Below are 14,885 nucleotides of genomic sequence, written 5' to 3'. Positions count from 1 at the left end.
CCTGGCCACCACCTGTCTGTTGTGTGGCCTCAGGTGTTTTAGTGGCATACAGAAGTCTAGACTCTGGGGCCATTTTCCAAAGATAGCAGGTGCTACTGGCTCCCAATGCTCCCAGAACATGGGACATTTTGAAGCTGCCTCAGTTTCTCTGTGTTGGTTTTGTGCCCCTGGCTTCCTCTTCTTCCTTCCTCTTCTTCAGAGAGTCTGAGCAAGCACAGATGGTCTCCCAAATTGCCTACTATCCAAATAGGCTTGGGAGGACCACCAGCCCCATCCACAGTCCAAGGTGGGTGGGCTTAGCACTGTAGTCATCTTCTCTTATATAGTCAACTCTATGTTGTATGCTGCTGGACATGCCTCTCTGGCTGGTGGCCCCTTATGGGACACTGTAGCTGGGTGTGAAGTTCGGTTCTGAGCATTGATGACCAATACTGAGCATTGCAACTTCCTTGGAGTTACCCTTAGTACTGCCAGGTGTTGTCATGTGTCATGTCTGAAGCTTCCCTGGGAACTCCTATGGCTCCTATTTGGCTGAACAAATGAGTCCCACTTCACAAGACACGTCCTGCCTTCTGCCTCTTGAGCAATGGCGGAATCATCAATGGGAAAAGTAACTGACCTGGACAGAGACACGTTGCCCCCAGAATAAGGATGGATACCACTTCTTCCTGGAGCAAGCTACTCACAGCGCCTCTGTCTTGTGCTATCTAGATCACAATGAAGCACTGAACTCTGGGGTTAGGAAGAAACATGGGGTGAGGGAGGTCTTAGGACCTTCTAGTTTGGAGACAGCAGCCCAGTGGGAAAGAGCGTTGGTTAGGGGCTGGCTGTCACCTCTCCATTTCTATAGCCATCATCTGGGGCCAAGGCTTGGGACAACCAGTTCTATGATAGTTAAAGCCCAGCCTCATAGTAGCCTCATCCCTGATGTCCACCCAGAAACATCCTAGAGGAAGGGTTTGAATCCCAGAGACAAGACAGTATTGGATATAAGCCCCACATAGAGACCAGGCAGTTTCTGGGATGCAGAAAATGCTAAGGCTAAGGTGGATCTAGACACATTAATTGTAGTTCTGATCTCTGATGGTCCTGGGACAGGAGATGTAATGATGGTTGGGGCTCTCCAGGGGCAGTTGGAATGGACAATGGGGGAATTTGTTAGCTGAGCTAGTACACACAAAGGTTCAGGGAAGAGATCCAGTCTCAAGTGTCTGGGGATGTCTAGGAGAACAGACAGCACAATGTAAAGAGGGTCCTGGCACCTTGCGGTGATAGTTGAATAATTTAGGAATCCCGCCGTTGCCTTCCCAGCTCTGGCCACACCTGTGCGGCTCCTTGCCTCTACCCTGTGCTTCACCAGCCACCGCTCCCTGTCCCCAGTGTGGTTGGTTACTCTCTGGACTTGCATATCCCTCCTAGCTTGTGGGCGGGCATCAGCTGCAAAGAGACTTGCAAACGTGACTTGTTTTTTCCAGAGTGATTTCTCTTGCTGTTTTTCTGTGTGTCTGTCTGTCTGCCCGTTCTGTCCACTGGTCCATTATCCTGGGAACAGTCAGAAGGTCAGTTTGAAAGATCGTGTCTTCTCCAGCCCCCGAGGCGTGGCTGCCAAGGGGAAGGGGTCTCCCCAGGCCCAGACGGTCCGGCGGTCCCCCAGTGCGGATCAGAGTCTCGATGACAGCCCAAGCAAGGTGCCCAAGAGCTGGAGCTTTGGTGACCGCAGCCGTGCACGCCAGGCTTTCCGTATCAAGGGTGCTGCATCCCGGCAGAACTCAGAAGGTGGGTCAGCACAGCATCCCCAAGGCTGCTGAGGGAAGGACATCAGTACTTGGCACTGATACACCATTCACTGGCATCTTGTAATTTCATTACTTGCCACCTCTGCAGGTAATGGAGAAAAAACCCTCTAGATGTCACCTTGGCTTTCTCTACTCCAGCACTGGGCTCCATTACTTCTCTCTACCTCCAGTCTGTGCATGTCACCTGATATTGAGCCTCATATGGCCCATGATGGTCATTTCCTCATTGAGCATGGTGTCCCCAAGGATCGTTCATGTTGTCAAGTGTCATAGCTTTCTTCATTTCTTGGCTGAACAGTGACCACAATGTGGCTATCCATGTATCTGTTGGTAGGGATATCCTTTTAAACTCTCATGTTGTCCAGGCAATAGCTTTTGGAGAAGACACTGAGAAGGGAGAGCTGCAGAGAGTCATGGGATGGGGGAAAAGGTGGTGCTCCAGTGCATCAGAGGCATTGAAGGGGTATCCTGGGGGAAGCCTAAGTGTCCCTTGAGGATCGGGCTATATCCTGTCATGATTGTCTGCTCATAGCCTGTGCTCCCTTCCACCTAGAAGCAAGCCTCCCTGGGGAGGATATCGTAGAGGACAATAAGAGCTGTAACTGCGAGTTTGTGACTGAAGATCTTACCCCTGGCCTCAAAGTCAGCATCAGAGCTGTGTGGTAAGGGAGCCCTGATCAATCTGCATGAAAGGACCCTGTTCAGTGGCCTCACGGGGTCTTGCCAAGCCACCAAAGGCCATAGCTACTGGGAAAGCAGGGGGGTCTAGAGAATGACCCCTGCCCACCCCAGCTTCTGTGCCTGTCAGCTTGTTCCCAGAGGGCCAGGGAGCCCTGAAAGAGCTGGATAGACCTGAGAGCCCCTGACTGTATGGATGAAATGGGGGACAAGGGCAGGGTGATGTTTTCAGGCAATCAACAACTGCCCCATACCAGTGGTTCTAAGGGGGATGGGACCTGTATTGAACCTGAGCACTGAATGGACCATGGTGGGGCAGGGTGAATGGGTGGCCCAGTTGAGAATGGATATTACTTCCTAGGGACTGTGGTCTTGGAGCTGCTTTGAGGGCAACAAGCAGGGGGATATGGGAATTGGCCCCTGGCAGGATAGCCTCTGTCTGGAACTCATGAATCCTATCCATCCCTGCAGTGTTATGCGGTTCTTGGTATCTAAGCGAAAATTCAAAGAGAGTCTGCGCCCATATGACGTGATGGATGTCATCGAACAATACTCGGCTGGACACTTGGATATGTTGTCCCGCATCAAGAGCCTGCAGTCCAGGCAAGAGCCCCTGCCTGTCCAGTCTGGGCATGAACAGGGCCCTCCGGGACAAAACCAGGCATGGCACAAGGGGCACCAAGGGCTGGGTGACAGGTGTGCAGAACAGGGCCAGTACCAGCTTTGGAGGTCTCTTCCCACCTTGTTGGCTTCTTGTTGCTTTCTGCTGTGTTTTCACACTGTCTGTTTTTAGTATTTCTTCTGCCCCCTTTTCTCTTCCACTCACCAGCACTGTGGTGGCAAGTGTATGTATGTGCGTGTCCACATGTACATATGTATACACGTGTGAATGTGTATAGGTGTGGGCATCTGGATATGCCCATGTGTATGTTCAAGTGCATTCATGTGTACAAACGTGCATATGATGTAAAGGTGTATGCATGAGCACCATTTGCTGTGCTGTGTATGTGCCTATGTGTGTTGGTGTATGTGTATGCATGTGTGTGGGTATGCATATACATGCCGATAAGGGAGTTTTATGATGAGATGAAAACACAAGGCATCTGTGGGCCCTGCTAGGCAGTGACCAGGGACCCCGAAACTGTTCCTCCCAGATACAATCATCTGCTCCCTCATGGTGGGGTTATACTTTCTGAGCAGGAAGCACATCAAAGCAAACACTGGGTTATCTGTGTGTGAGAGTAGCTTACTCCAAAAGTTACACATACATTGTGCACCCATGTGTAAGGCCCGAGTCCATACACACACACACACACACACATGCATTCAACATGTGCAAGTGTACACATACAGACCCATGTCCATGATTGTCTGAACCCACTCTGAGCCTGCTCACAGGAACATACCCTCAGATGCACAACACACATGAGTGTGCATTCCCCAATTGCAGGTGTATACAGGTGTGTGCGCAGCCTATGCTCACAACTCTTCCAGCCTGCCCCCACTTCCCATGTTCCTAGGCACACACTCTTAACCACAGACACCATTCACATATGTGAATTCTTGTGACCCCTGGGAGGGCCTTTCTCCTAAGGTGGGACACACCCTGCTTTTAAAGCCTGGAAGCAGACCATGGATTTTGGGTAGGCAGAGAATAAGGACAATAGAGACAGCCTAGGGGACTCACAGAAAGTTGCAGCAATGGCCAGTGTTGGGGGCAGGGCTTCTAGGCCATGAGCTGCTCTCATAAGTGAAGGCCAGAGAAATGTAGTGCAGCTCAGGCTGGAGCCTCTTACTGGCTTCCCAGGAGTACAGGCGGTGCATGAACTGTTTGTGGGTGAGTGAGAATCACTAGTCTCTAGCCTAGCCCCGTGTCCATCCCCACAACTCTTTGCTCCACAGCCTCTCTCCCTCCACAGTTCCCTTTTCCTTCTCATTCTGTCTGGGAAACAGACAAAACAGACTGCTAGTGAGGATCCATGCTTCTGGCCTCTGGTGCAGGGTCCTGTTGCTCCAGAGCTGCAGAGTTCCTTTCTGGGACTTAGTCTCAGCACCAAGCCATCCTGTGCTCTACCTGAGGTTCATTGGGCAGGCTGGACGGTGCTTGGGATATGGGAAGAGCTTGGCAGATGTGAGGGGCAGAGTGTGGGTCCACCATTCTGTTTTGAATATGTTTTTCAGAAGAATCACTGTTGTCAAGTTCCTTGTTTCTATGCATGCCCAGCAACTCGCCTTGAGTTGTTTATGATGTGTTCTGCTGGTGTCTCTCTTCTTGTTTACGCTGCCAGGATAGATATGATTGTGGGCCCCCCACCCCCTTCAACTCCCCGGCACAAGAAGTACCCTACCAAAGGACCCACGGCCCCTTCGAGAGAGTCACCCCAGTACTCACCTAGGTTAGGATGCACTGCCCCCTCCTGCCCTGTCTGTGAATGGCCAGCCCCTTTGCTCTAGGCCGCATGATGGCAGCACCTCCCATGTTTCTTCCCACAAGGCAGGGTACATTCAAGTTCTCTCTCTCCCTAAAGGTCATGTTAGGGAAAAGGCTACTCCTTGCCAGGGCTGGCAGGCAGTGCCTTGAGTCCTCCATCTACAGGGATTGCCTTTCCATGGATTTCTCCACAACATCTGCTAAGGCTGCTGAAGCAGAGGACCTCAGTGGATATGCCATTGTGAGCTTGACCAGCTCAGGCCCTTCACACCTCCTTATTACTGGGGTGACCGCCATATCCATGATCCTGACCTTGGCTGTGTGTAGATAAAAGTGGGTTGGGGTGCTTCCTGGGTCCCCTTCCTTAGATGTGAGGTGAACCTGCCTGAAGAATATATGAAGTCTGGGGATGTAGCTGAGCCATAGATCACTACTCTGTGCTTACCTAGCCTAGGGCAGCATTCTAGGTTCAATTCTCAGTATTGCTGGGGGCCAGAAATAAATGAGAAAATCTCCACGGGACTCCCAGTACCACGCTGGCTCTGTCATTTCTGGTGTCATTTCTAGTTGCCATCACCATCACTGATGTCATTGATAAAAAAGATGGCAGCCTACTTTACCCTGCCCCTCAGCTGATTGACAGATGGCAGATTGGGGCCAGAAAACAGTCAGATGGCAAAAGCCAGCTTTGATGTGGTTAATACAGACTTCAAGGTCTTCCTGTCTACCCTGGGACCACTCATAGTTCCCTGTGTCCCTCTGGCAGACTTGATTGTCCAGGAAAAGTAAACCTCTCAAGAGCAGACACAGGGAAGGCAGACAGACACTTCCCTGTCTGTCGGCTGAGGACAGAACAGAGAATTTGGAAAACTCTGGGAAGCTCAGAGAATTTGGAAAATTGGAACTGGGAGGTATAGCATCTGTCCACTCCTTGAGCCAAGGTTGTTGCTCATGAGGTCAAAGGTCAATTTGATGAGTGTATCAGTTCATGAGAGAGGGACCCTGAAGGAACAAGGTAGGGACAGCTCATGGTCAGGTGACACCCAGACTAAAAGTGGGCCATGACACTATCTGCCAATAAGACTGAGGCCCGTTTAGTCCCGTGGGTCTTGCTGCCAGTTACGGCAGCTGGTCATCCAGGCCATGGGCTGGGAAAGCCCCTTATATCTCAGAACCCCTCAGCCTCCTCCTATGTTGCAGCTACAGACACACAGGAAAGGTCTTAACCCAAGAGGTGAGAAACGTCTGGGGGATTAAATCCGATGCCCCAGCCTGAACCTCGGGGAAGGAAGTGGTACAAGATCCTTAGAGAACTCTTGCCTGGCTACCTTGAAGCAACTTGAGGCCCACCCCGAGATCCACCAGGCAGACGGCTCGTCATGTGGCAGGAGTGAAGGGGCTGTGCATCTGTGCCTGGACCGTGTGGACATTGGGACATCAGGGAACCTGTTCCCTTACCATTGCCACTGACATCTGCTTGGAGCCAGAAGGTCCCTCCTGCCATCCCTCCCACCCTCTTTTGCATGAGCCCAGCATGAGCCCAGTGGAGCATGCAGAGGCTGCCCCCTGGCTGATCAAGCCTGAACCTTCCTCTGGAGTTGCCACAGAAGCAGACAGGGCACCCCAGTTTGTAGAAAGTAGAGGGAGAACTTGCTGACACGTGCCTGTTGGAGTGTGCTTTGTGTGTGAGCCACACGGCTCAGCTCCAGGGCCCTCACTCAGGCATACTCTTGAGTGCACTGGGCCTATGGGCTCTGCACAGGTTCTTTATTTTTAAGCACCCTGCAGATCCCATCCCATGCTCACTCTTGTGACACTCACTAGCCCTGCCACAGCCCTACATGCCCGCATAACATATCATGAATCTGCCAGTGCCACACTGGGCAGTTAGGAACCTGATCCTTCTCTTCTTGTTGATATTACAGCATCTTTACCGATCTTCACAGTTGATTTTCTCAACTTGCCCAACACTTACAAGTGCACACACTCACATGGGTGTGAGCATGTCTCCATATGTGAGCACACATGCATTACACTGGCATGCATCAGCACACTCGTGTGCATGTACCCCCACCTCAACCCCACAAAGACCTGTTGGCAGCACTCATCTCTCCCTGGTTGTACTTTGGCAGTTTCCTATGTGGCCTTTGTTTCCTTCTCCCTTGTCCTGATGCATGGAGCTGACACTCACTGCTTCTGTTGTCCTTGCTGCAGACATTTAACACTGTCCCTGTCATACCCGTTGGGGTCCAAGGAACTCTGTGGCACATTAATGTTGGAGTAAAGCTGTCTGGAAGTGGGTACTTGGGTAAAGACACAACCTCTCCTACTCTGGTCCCTTGGCTGGATGCCCACCAACCACCTCTGATCCCCTAGGCCTCAGTTTGCTATGAGATCAGTCAAGGCCTGGGAAGAGCTATGAGGCAGGACTGATGAGGGTAGAGCTGTGCTAGGGAAGAGAGGGAAGTGGGCCCTGGGGAGATATTTCCCTTTACTCCTTGTTAATGTGCCAGATCCCACGGGAATGGAACAGATAGGAAACAGGATCCAAGGTGTCAGGAGGCGGCCTGAGATCACGAGGCACCAGTGTCCATCTGCCTGGCACCTACTGCCCCCCGGTCGGCTCTGGACAGGGCTTGGAGCCCAGATCTGGGGGGCTGTGGGTTAGCCCAGGGAGAAAGGGCAGGGGCCTGGTCACACCCTCTCAAACTCATACTTCGGGGCTGGGTCTCTATTCCTGCTAGAGTGGACCAGATTGTGGGGCGGGGCCCAACAATAACGGACAAGGACCGCACCAAAGGCCCAGCAGAGACAGAGCTGCCCGAAGACCCCAGCATGATGGGACGGCTTGGGAAGGTGGAGAAACAGGTGAGAGAGGCTTGGGAGGGGAATGGCCTCTGCTGCCTCCCAGTCTTATTTTGTTAGCCTATGGTAGCTGAGCAACCCAGACATAAGGGTAGACACAGCAGGACGTGCAGAGCTGTGTGGGATGCCCTCGATTTCCTGTGAAATACTGTGATCTTCCTCTTCTCATAGTCAGTATCTGGAGATTGGAAATACCTAGAGGGCTAACTCTTGGTCATGATTTGCATTTGAGGGTCCTTCAGCAGGGGCAACCACTGTAGAACTTGCCAGAAGTTGTACATGGCCTGTTTCTTCCCCCTCTCATTTCCTTGCCCAATATCCATCCCCACTCTCCTAGAAATGGATCCTTAGGAGCCACCATAGGAGACCCTTCTATGAACTGGCCTGAGCTCAGGCACACACTGACCAGTAAACTCAGAGTCTGAGCTGTTGGAGTCTGGGGTAGAGGAAGGGCAGCTCTAGGGTCCCTTCCTCTGCCCCCCTTCACCTGAGCACATCCTGGGTCTTCTTCTCAAATGCCCAGCCCAGCCCAGCAGCTGCCATTCTTGCAGGTCTTGTCCATGGAAAAGAAGCTAGACTTCCTGGTGAGCATCTATACACAGAGAATGGGCATTCCACCAGCAGAGACAGAGGCCTATTTTGGGGCCAAGGAGCCTGAACCGGCACCACCCTACCACAGCCCAGAGGACAGCCGTGATCATGCAGACAAGCATGGCTGTATCATTAAGATCGTCCGCTCCACCAGCTCTACGGGCCAGAGGAACTACGCAGCACCCCCAGCCATACCCCCTGCCCAGTGTCCTCCCTCCACCTCATGGCAGCAGAGCCACCAGCGCCATGGTACCTCCCCTGTGGGAGACCATGGCTCACTGGTACGCATCCCACCACCCCCTGCACATGAGCGGTCACTGTCTGCCTACGGTGGGGGCAACAGAGCCAGTACCGAGTTCTTGAGGCTGGAGGGCACCCCAGCCTGCAGGCCCTCTGAGGCTGCCCTGCGGGATAGCGACACATCCATCTCCATCCCTTCGGTGGACCACGAGGAGCTGGAGCGCTCCTTCAGCGGCTTCAGTATCTCCCAGTCCAAGGAGAACCTGGATGCCCTGGGCAGCTGTTATGCAGCTGTGGCGCCGTGCGCCAAGGTCAGGCCCTACATTGCAGAGGGGGAGTCTGACACAGACTCAGACCTCTGCACACCATGCGGGCCACCCCCACGCTCTGCCACTGGTGAGGGCCCCTTTGGAGATGTGGCTTGGGCAGGGCCCAGGAAGTGAGTTTGGGCTGGGCTGCTGGCCCCACGCCACACCCACTCTTGTTCAGTTTTAGAACTGGAGTTCCAGGGCCTTTCTTAAAGTGACAGAGTGACATAGAGTAGTGTGGGTTGTGATGATGCTCATGGGCTCTCACTCTCAGGGTTCATGTGGAGTGGGGATGAGGCAGGGCTCCTTAGCACATACAGTAACACTTTATAGACGTTCTTTTCCAACAGGAGAGGGAGGTTGAGGCCAGGCCCTGGAGGCCCTGGGAGCTACCTATGGCGGCAAAGCTAGCCCTGCCTAGTCTTCTTGGGGGACACATTGCCCTGTGAGTGAGGAGGGACAGCGTGATGGTTAGCACCTGTGAGTGGGGGTGTGGCTGGGAGCAAGTACATGGGACATAGTGGTGAAACAGGCCTGTCTACTGCTGATGGCCAGTCCTGAGGCCTGTGGGTCTCTCCGTTTAGGCTGGAAGCTCAGGGGTATAGTAGGTCGCTAGAAATGGCCTACTCTCACACCTGACTGCTTATCCCTCCTTCCCTGACTGTTTGCGTGTGGTTGGGTAATGCTCCTCATCCCCGAGTACCTAGCTAGAGAGCTGCCAACATCTTCCTCCCTCTTCCAGGTTAGGTGGATCTTTCCACGGGGGGCGTCCTTAGGTCAGGACCCTTTTCCTGGAGCTGAGGAAGGGGTGAAGCCTTAGGGACCAATCTGGAGCTTGATCCTTAGACTTTCCTGACTTCCACCCCTTAGGGGAAGACTCAGCTCACAGCCTTTTCTGAAAAGGTTTCTTCGGCAGGTTCTGGCTGCCTCATCCTTGGCACTGTAGCCCAGGATGTATGAGTTGACACTTAATGATCTCTGCTCTTCCCTGGTGTGACACTGGTCTCCAGGCTGTAGCCAGCACTTCAAGAGAACCACCAGATAAGCAGACCATCGTTGTCCTTAGCCAGGGCACCTCCTTGCCTGCTGCCCACTTGTCTTTACAGATTCAGGCAGGGCTAAATGACATGATGTCTTCAAACTGCCAGCTCTTTCTGCATGAGAGCATGGCCTTTGAGCCTGGTCAAGGATCCTTCCCACGGAAGTTGGCCATCCAGTCATTTATCCACAAATAGGTCCCTGCTCTGTGGCCCCTGGGTGTTTGAGGAATTTGGAACACCTTATCCCCTTCTCTGGTGAGGAGTAATCTGTCCATCCTGTGAGTGGGCATCTTGGACCATCTAGCATCCAGCTTTAGAGGGAGACAAGGTAGAATAGAGCCCTCAGTTGTGGCCCCAGAGGTGCCTGGCATTTGGGGTGGGGCCCCCAGACTCACTTGCCCTCAGCTTTCCTGGTCACTGAGGGCAAGTAATATAGAGCTTGTGCCTGGACAGAGCTCTATCTACTTCTTCCACCCTTTTGAAAAGTGTGTTCTGGCAGGGATAGAGGCAGCTGGGGGGTGCCTATACTCTGCAGGAGGTACCCCATCCCTGAGGAGAGCTTGAGTCATGTCTCTGCCAGGGACCTGAGTATTTGGAGAGCCATGTCTGTTGTCTGCTGTAACCTACATGTCCTCCATGTCAGGGCTACTAGGATCTCACCCCAGGGTGCCTCTGCTAGGATCCTAGTTAGGAGCTGGTCTGTATTTGCTCCAATATGTACACATTGGTTCTCTAAGGCAGTGCTATAGTCAATAATTTCTCAGTATGAGAGATGTCTCTTTCTATATGGGATGGCAGGTGATATATACAGGAAGAATGGCTGTACCTTCACGAGCCTTTTCTTGGAGAGTTGAGCCTTGGTCTGTGCTCCTCTCATACTGTGTCAGGACAGGAAGAGCCTAGAGCAGAGGGACAAACACATCTGGCTGGACAAACCAACAGCCAGATCACTCCTTCCCTAGACCTGGGCAGACCGTAGCTATCTCAGCTTCAGGGGATGTGGGAGAGAGGTTTGCATCTATCCTACATGCTCCATACTGTGTCTTGCCTCATATGTGGCCCCAAGTCCTGTCCCCAGAGCTGCCATGGATACCAGAGCCTGGTGTGCCCTGAGCTGGGGTTTTGTGGGATGAAGAAGGTGGACAGACATCCCCTCCCCAGAAACTCTGGACATACAGAGTCAATCAGAAGTCCTTATTTAGGTTACAACAAGAACGAGGCAAGGAGGCATGGCCTTCTCTACAAATGAACACTGGTCAAGTCTGCAGTGTTGGCTACACAGAGAAAGGGGGTGTATCTCAAGGGGTGATATGGGAGCCCTGATATGAGAGATGACCGAGCCCTTTCCTAGGGGTCCAGATCCAGGCTTAAACAACACAAATGTCCACTGCCTAGGCATCCTTACCTGCAGAGAAGCAGGACAGGATGGAGGCTGAAGGCTCCTACAAGAAATCTGTGCACTTTCTTCAGTGCACAAGTATGGCTGAAAGCCAGGGGCTGCCCCATGCAAAAATTTCCTCAGAAAACGTTTGTCCCAACACATTCCCTCACATGCCACCAGCAATGCCCATACACTAGACACACATGTATATTTGCATAAGCGCACACCAAAACTTACCACACACAAGTATACATACAACAGGTGTACTTTCAAACATATATTTCTTGTTATACACTTGCATGTGCAAGCTCACAGTTTCTCAGACCATACATAACAGCTACACATACACACACACATATCAACATACAGGCTTATAGGCTACATCCTATCCCACATCTGCACATTCAGCAGGTTCCCACTTTTATACCTGAATATTTACATATATGAACACACATGTATGAGTAACCTGTATGTATAATGTACACACGCATACATGTAGGCTTTTCTCTCTCTCTCTCTCTCTCTCTCTCTGTGAGTCTGAGTGTGCACATGTGTGTGCAGGTGCATACACACACACACACTTTTTCTCTTGTGTCTTTCTGATGGAAGCTGCCTGGGCAGGGTGCACAAGAATTAATAGTGAATGTTCTAAAATGCTGAACACTGACTGGGTTAGGAGTCCTGGTTATCTGGGACTTCTGAGCACTAGTGGTAGAGAGTCCACCTAGAGACCATTGAATTCCCACACTGCTCTCTCCCTGGTCTAAATGGTGGCTGGCTGCAGGTACTGAGAGGGTGTGGCTAGGTCAGGGTGAGGGTAGTTCTAGTTCCTACTGAGGTCCAGGTCAGTCTTCGCCTTGGGTTAATCTTGGTATTAACCGTTTCCCAGTGCTCTCCTGTACACATGCCTACCTTATTGTGCCAGGCTGTGATTGGCTTAACTTTCTGTCCCTTTCTATTGTGGCCTCTGGAAAGTGCACTCTTGTCTAACAGGGCCAAAATACCTAGGGTGAGGGCCCATCTGCTGTCTTACCTGTGGTCTTGGCAGATTGTGTGTCCATTTGAGGTCATAAGCTAGCTCTTGGTGTGCTTTCACATTTAGGGCCCTCACTGAAGAGCCCTATTTAGAAGCTGGGGAGTCACTAGACACTACATGGGCCTCCTTGGAGGAGGCTCTCTGAACTGTAGTCATCCTCAGATCCTAGACAGAGATAAACATCCAGGACCACCTCCCACCTTTAATTTACTGGCTTAAGGTTTTTTCTCCCCTGGAGCTGATGGCTCTAGATTCAGAATGTGGAAGAAGGAGCCATCCTGCCTTCTGCCTCCCCTCCTGGGTTTATCCTATATCAGGGGCACTGTGAAGAACACTCTTACTTTTTGTAGAAAGAGTTGAGCCCAGAGATGTCTTCAGACTTTCCCCCAGATGTAAGAATCTGGGACAGGACGAGCAGTGGTGGCGCATGCCTTTAATCCCAGCACTTGGGAGACAGAGGCAGGCCGATTTCTGAGTTCGAGACCAGCATGGTCTACAGAGTGAGTTCCAGGACAGCTAGGGCTATACAGAGAAACCCCGTCTTGAAAAACAAAAAACAAAACAAAAAAGGAAGGAAGGAAGGAAGGAAATCTGGGGCAGGGATGCAGCTTGTATCTTTCAGCTATAATTAGTGCACAGAGTAGAGGCCAATGCACTTGCACATGGCTCACACCCCAACATCTGCAGGACAACATTTAGTACTTTTCCCGAAGCCACAGCCTCTTGACAGTTTGAACAGTGGGGCCCACTGTGTGGAGGCTCAGAGGTGTCTGGCACATCTTGTATCCCAACAGGGTAGATTAGAGTTAAGAGTAGATAATCTAGACAGGGTACCCCTGAAGTCCAGGCTTACATGGCTGGAGTCAAACACTGATGTGGCATCTGCTGCCCTGGAGCAGAGAGGTCAGTCTTCTCCCCGAGACCTCCCAGGGCATAGGATGTAGGGATTGGGGAAAGAGGCCCAGGGAAAGTCTGCAGGCAAGTCTATCTGGCTGTCCTAGGCTCCTACTGTGCCCCAGCTGAGCTAAGGAGGCAAGAGCTTCTCAGAGGAGGTATGAAGATGGCAATGAAGATTTCTAGAGGAGACCCAAGTGCCTCTTCCTTCTGAGGAATCTTCACATGTGCTCAACACATGCCTTGGGACCTAGGGGCCCCAGTGTCCCTGGAAGTGAACAAATTTGGGCCACAGTTTGCTGAAGTTTGCTTGTCTGTGAGGTAGTTCCGGCAGTATGCCTTGGGGGGGGGCACCAGGAAATGGGGTAGAGAGAAACGGTTACACCCTAGCAGGGAGGGCCACCAAACATCCAGAGGTGCCTGGGTTTGTTCAGAGCTCTGTCTTTGATGCTGGCTTAAGGATGCTGGGTCTGTCCCATGACCCATCCCAAAGTTCCCCTGGTGTCTAACCCTCTGTCAGAGAAGGAATAGTCCCCAGGCTGTTTCTGGGACTCTCAGGCAGGAGTGCACATCGCTAGTACCGCACATCCAACCAGGACCGGCTTTTACAGAGTTGTTGCCTTAATGTATGTTGAGGGACATTCACCAAGGTCACCCCTGCCTCTGCCTGATACAGACACTGGACTCCACCTCCAGGTCCTGCGACTGGAGAGGAGTGCTGGCATGATGAGCTGTCACTAGTAGTCCCACATGGAGGGGCTCAAAAGCTGTGACCCCCTTGACGTCATCTACCTGCCTGGGACGGCTCCATAGACAGTGCAGCGCACCCTGCGCTTCCAGTCCACACCTGCCCATTGCAGTCCTGTCCCCCGGCCGCAGCTGCGACCACAGCTTCCCCATCTGCGCTGTTGCCTTTGGCTGTCTTTGCACTTTTGTTCATGCTCCAAAGAATATTTCATAATGCCTTCATACTGATGTGCACCCTAACCATTTTGTACGTGCCCTTGGGCCACAGTGACTGGCCTCCTCCTTTGGGCCAGCGTGCCACCATCTGCACATGACGCTGTCTTCTAGGGATAGACGCCCAGGGAATGAACTCTAGTTTTCTAATGGACTAGCTGAGATGCTAACTTACTCAACATGAACAGGATGATATTTGTGCTGTGTGGGCGGGCCAATGTGTGCTCGCAGGGAACTTTGGGGGCAGAATCCTGCAGCAGGGATGCATGCAGATGGTTCTGGAAAGTTTTGCTGCCGCAGGGCTAAGTTCAGATGCCCAGTGGACCTGGGCACTTAGTAAAACACAGTGATTCAACCTGGAATGCCTGGCCTCTTTATTTGCATGTATCCCCTGGCAGCTGGTACAAGGTCTGGGGACCAGGCTGGGGAGGTACAACTGCCCAGCACTTTGACTTGGGGACTCTCAAGTCCCAGGCTCTGTGTTTCCTGGAACTGTTACCAGAGTTGTTAGAGTCAGAGGTTGGATCCTTTTAGTCTTAATAACCTAGGTTCCACAGCCCATCTTCAATAGGCTAATCAGTCAGGAAGGAATCAAAGCAAACAAAGATTTATCCAGTATGGCCACATAGAGAAGATACAGAAATCTACTCATACAACATACCAAA

At 52.0% G+C, this 14,885-nt stretch overlaps 1 protein-coding gene across 11 annotated transcripts in view; it reads left to right on the top strand.

The window, feature by feature from the left end:
• Kcnq2 (potassium voltage-gated channel subfamily Q member 2) overlaps positions 1–14,582 on the top strand; it is a 59,989-nt gene extending 45,407 nt beyond the window's left edge. For 2 of the 11 annotated variants that reach the window (XM_031373045.1, XM_031373042.1), the window contains 6 exons: positions 1,553–1,776; positions 2,350–2,458; positions 2,946–3,077; positions 4,763–4,870; positions 7,650–7,773; positions 8,322–14,582. In XM_031373045.1, coding sequence (XP_031228905.1) covers positions 1,553–1,776; positions 2,350–2,458; positions 2,946–3,077; positions 4,763–4,870; positions 7,650–7,773; positions 8,322–9,044 — 1,420 coding nt within the window. In that variant the 3' untranslated portion in view covers positions 9,045–14,582. Of the gene's footprint in view, positions 1–1,552; positions 1,777–2,349; positions 2,459–2,945; positions 3,171–4,762; positions 4,871–7,649; positions 7,774–8,321 lie in introns of all 11 variants that reach the window. The other 9 variants (XM_031373046.1, XM_031373044.1, XM_031373047.1 and 6 more) reach the window with 8 other exon arrangements.
• Positions 14,583–14,885: the final 303 nt, after the last annotated feature.

The sequence above is a fragment of the Mastomys coucha genome, unplaced genomic scaffold, assembly GCF_008632895.1.
Source record: "Mastomys coucha isolate ucsf_1 unplaced genomic scaffold, UCSF_Mcou_1 pScaffold15, whole genome shotgun sequence".
NCBI lineage: Eukaryota > Metazoa > Chordata > Mammalia > Rodentia > Muridae > Mastomys > Mastomys coucha.
This window is presented reverse-complemented; position numbering and strand designations above follow the sequence as displayed.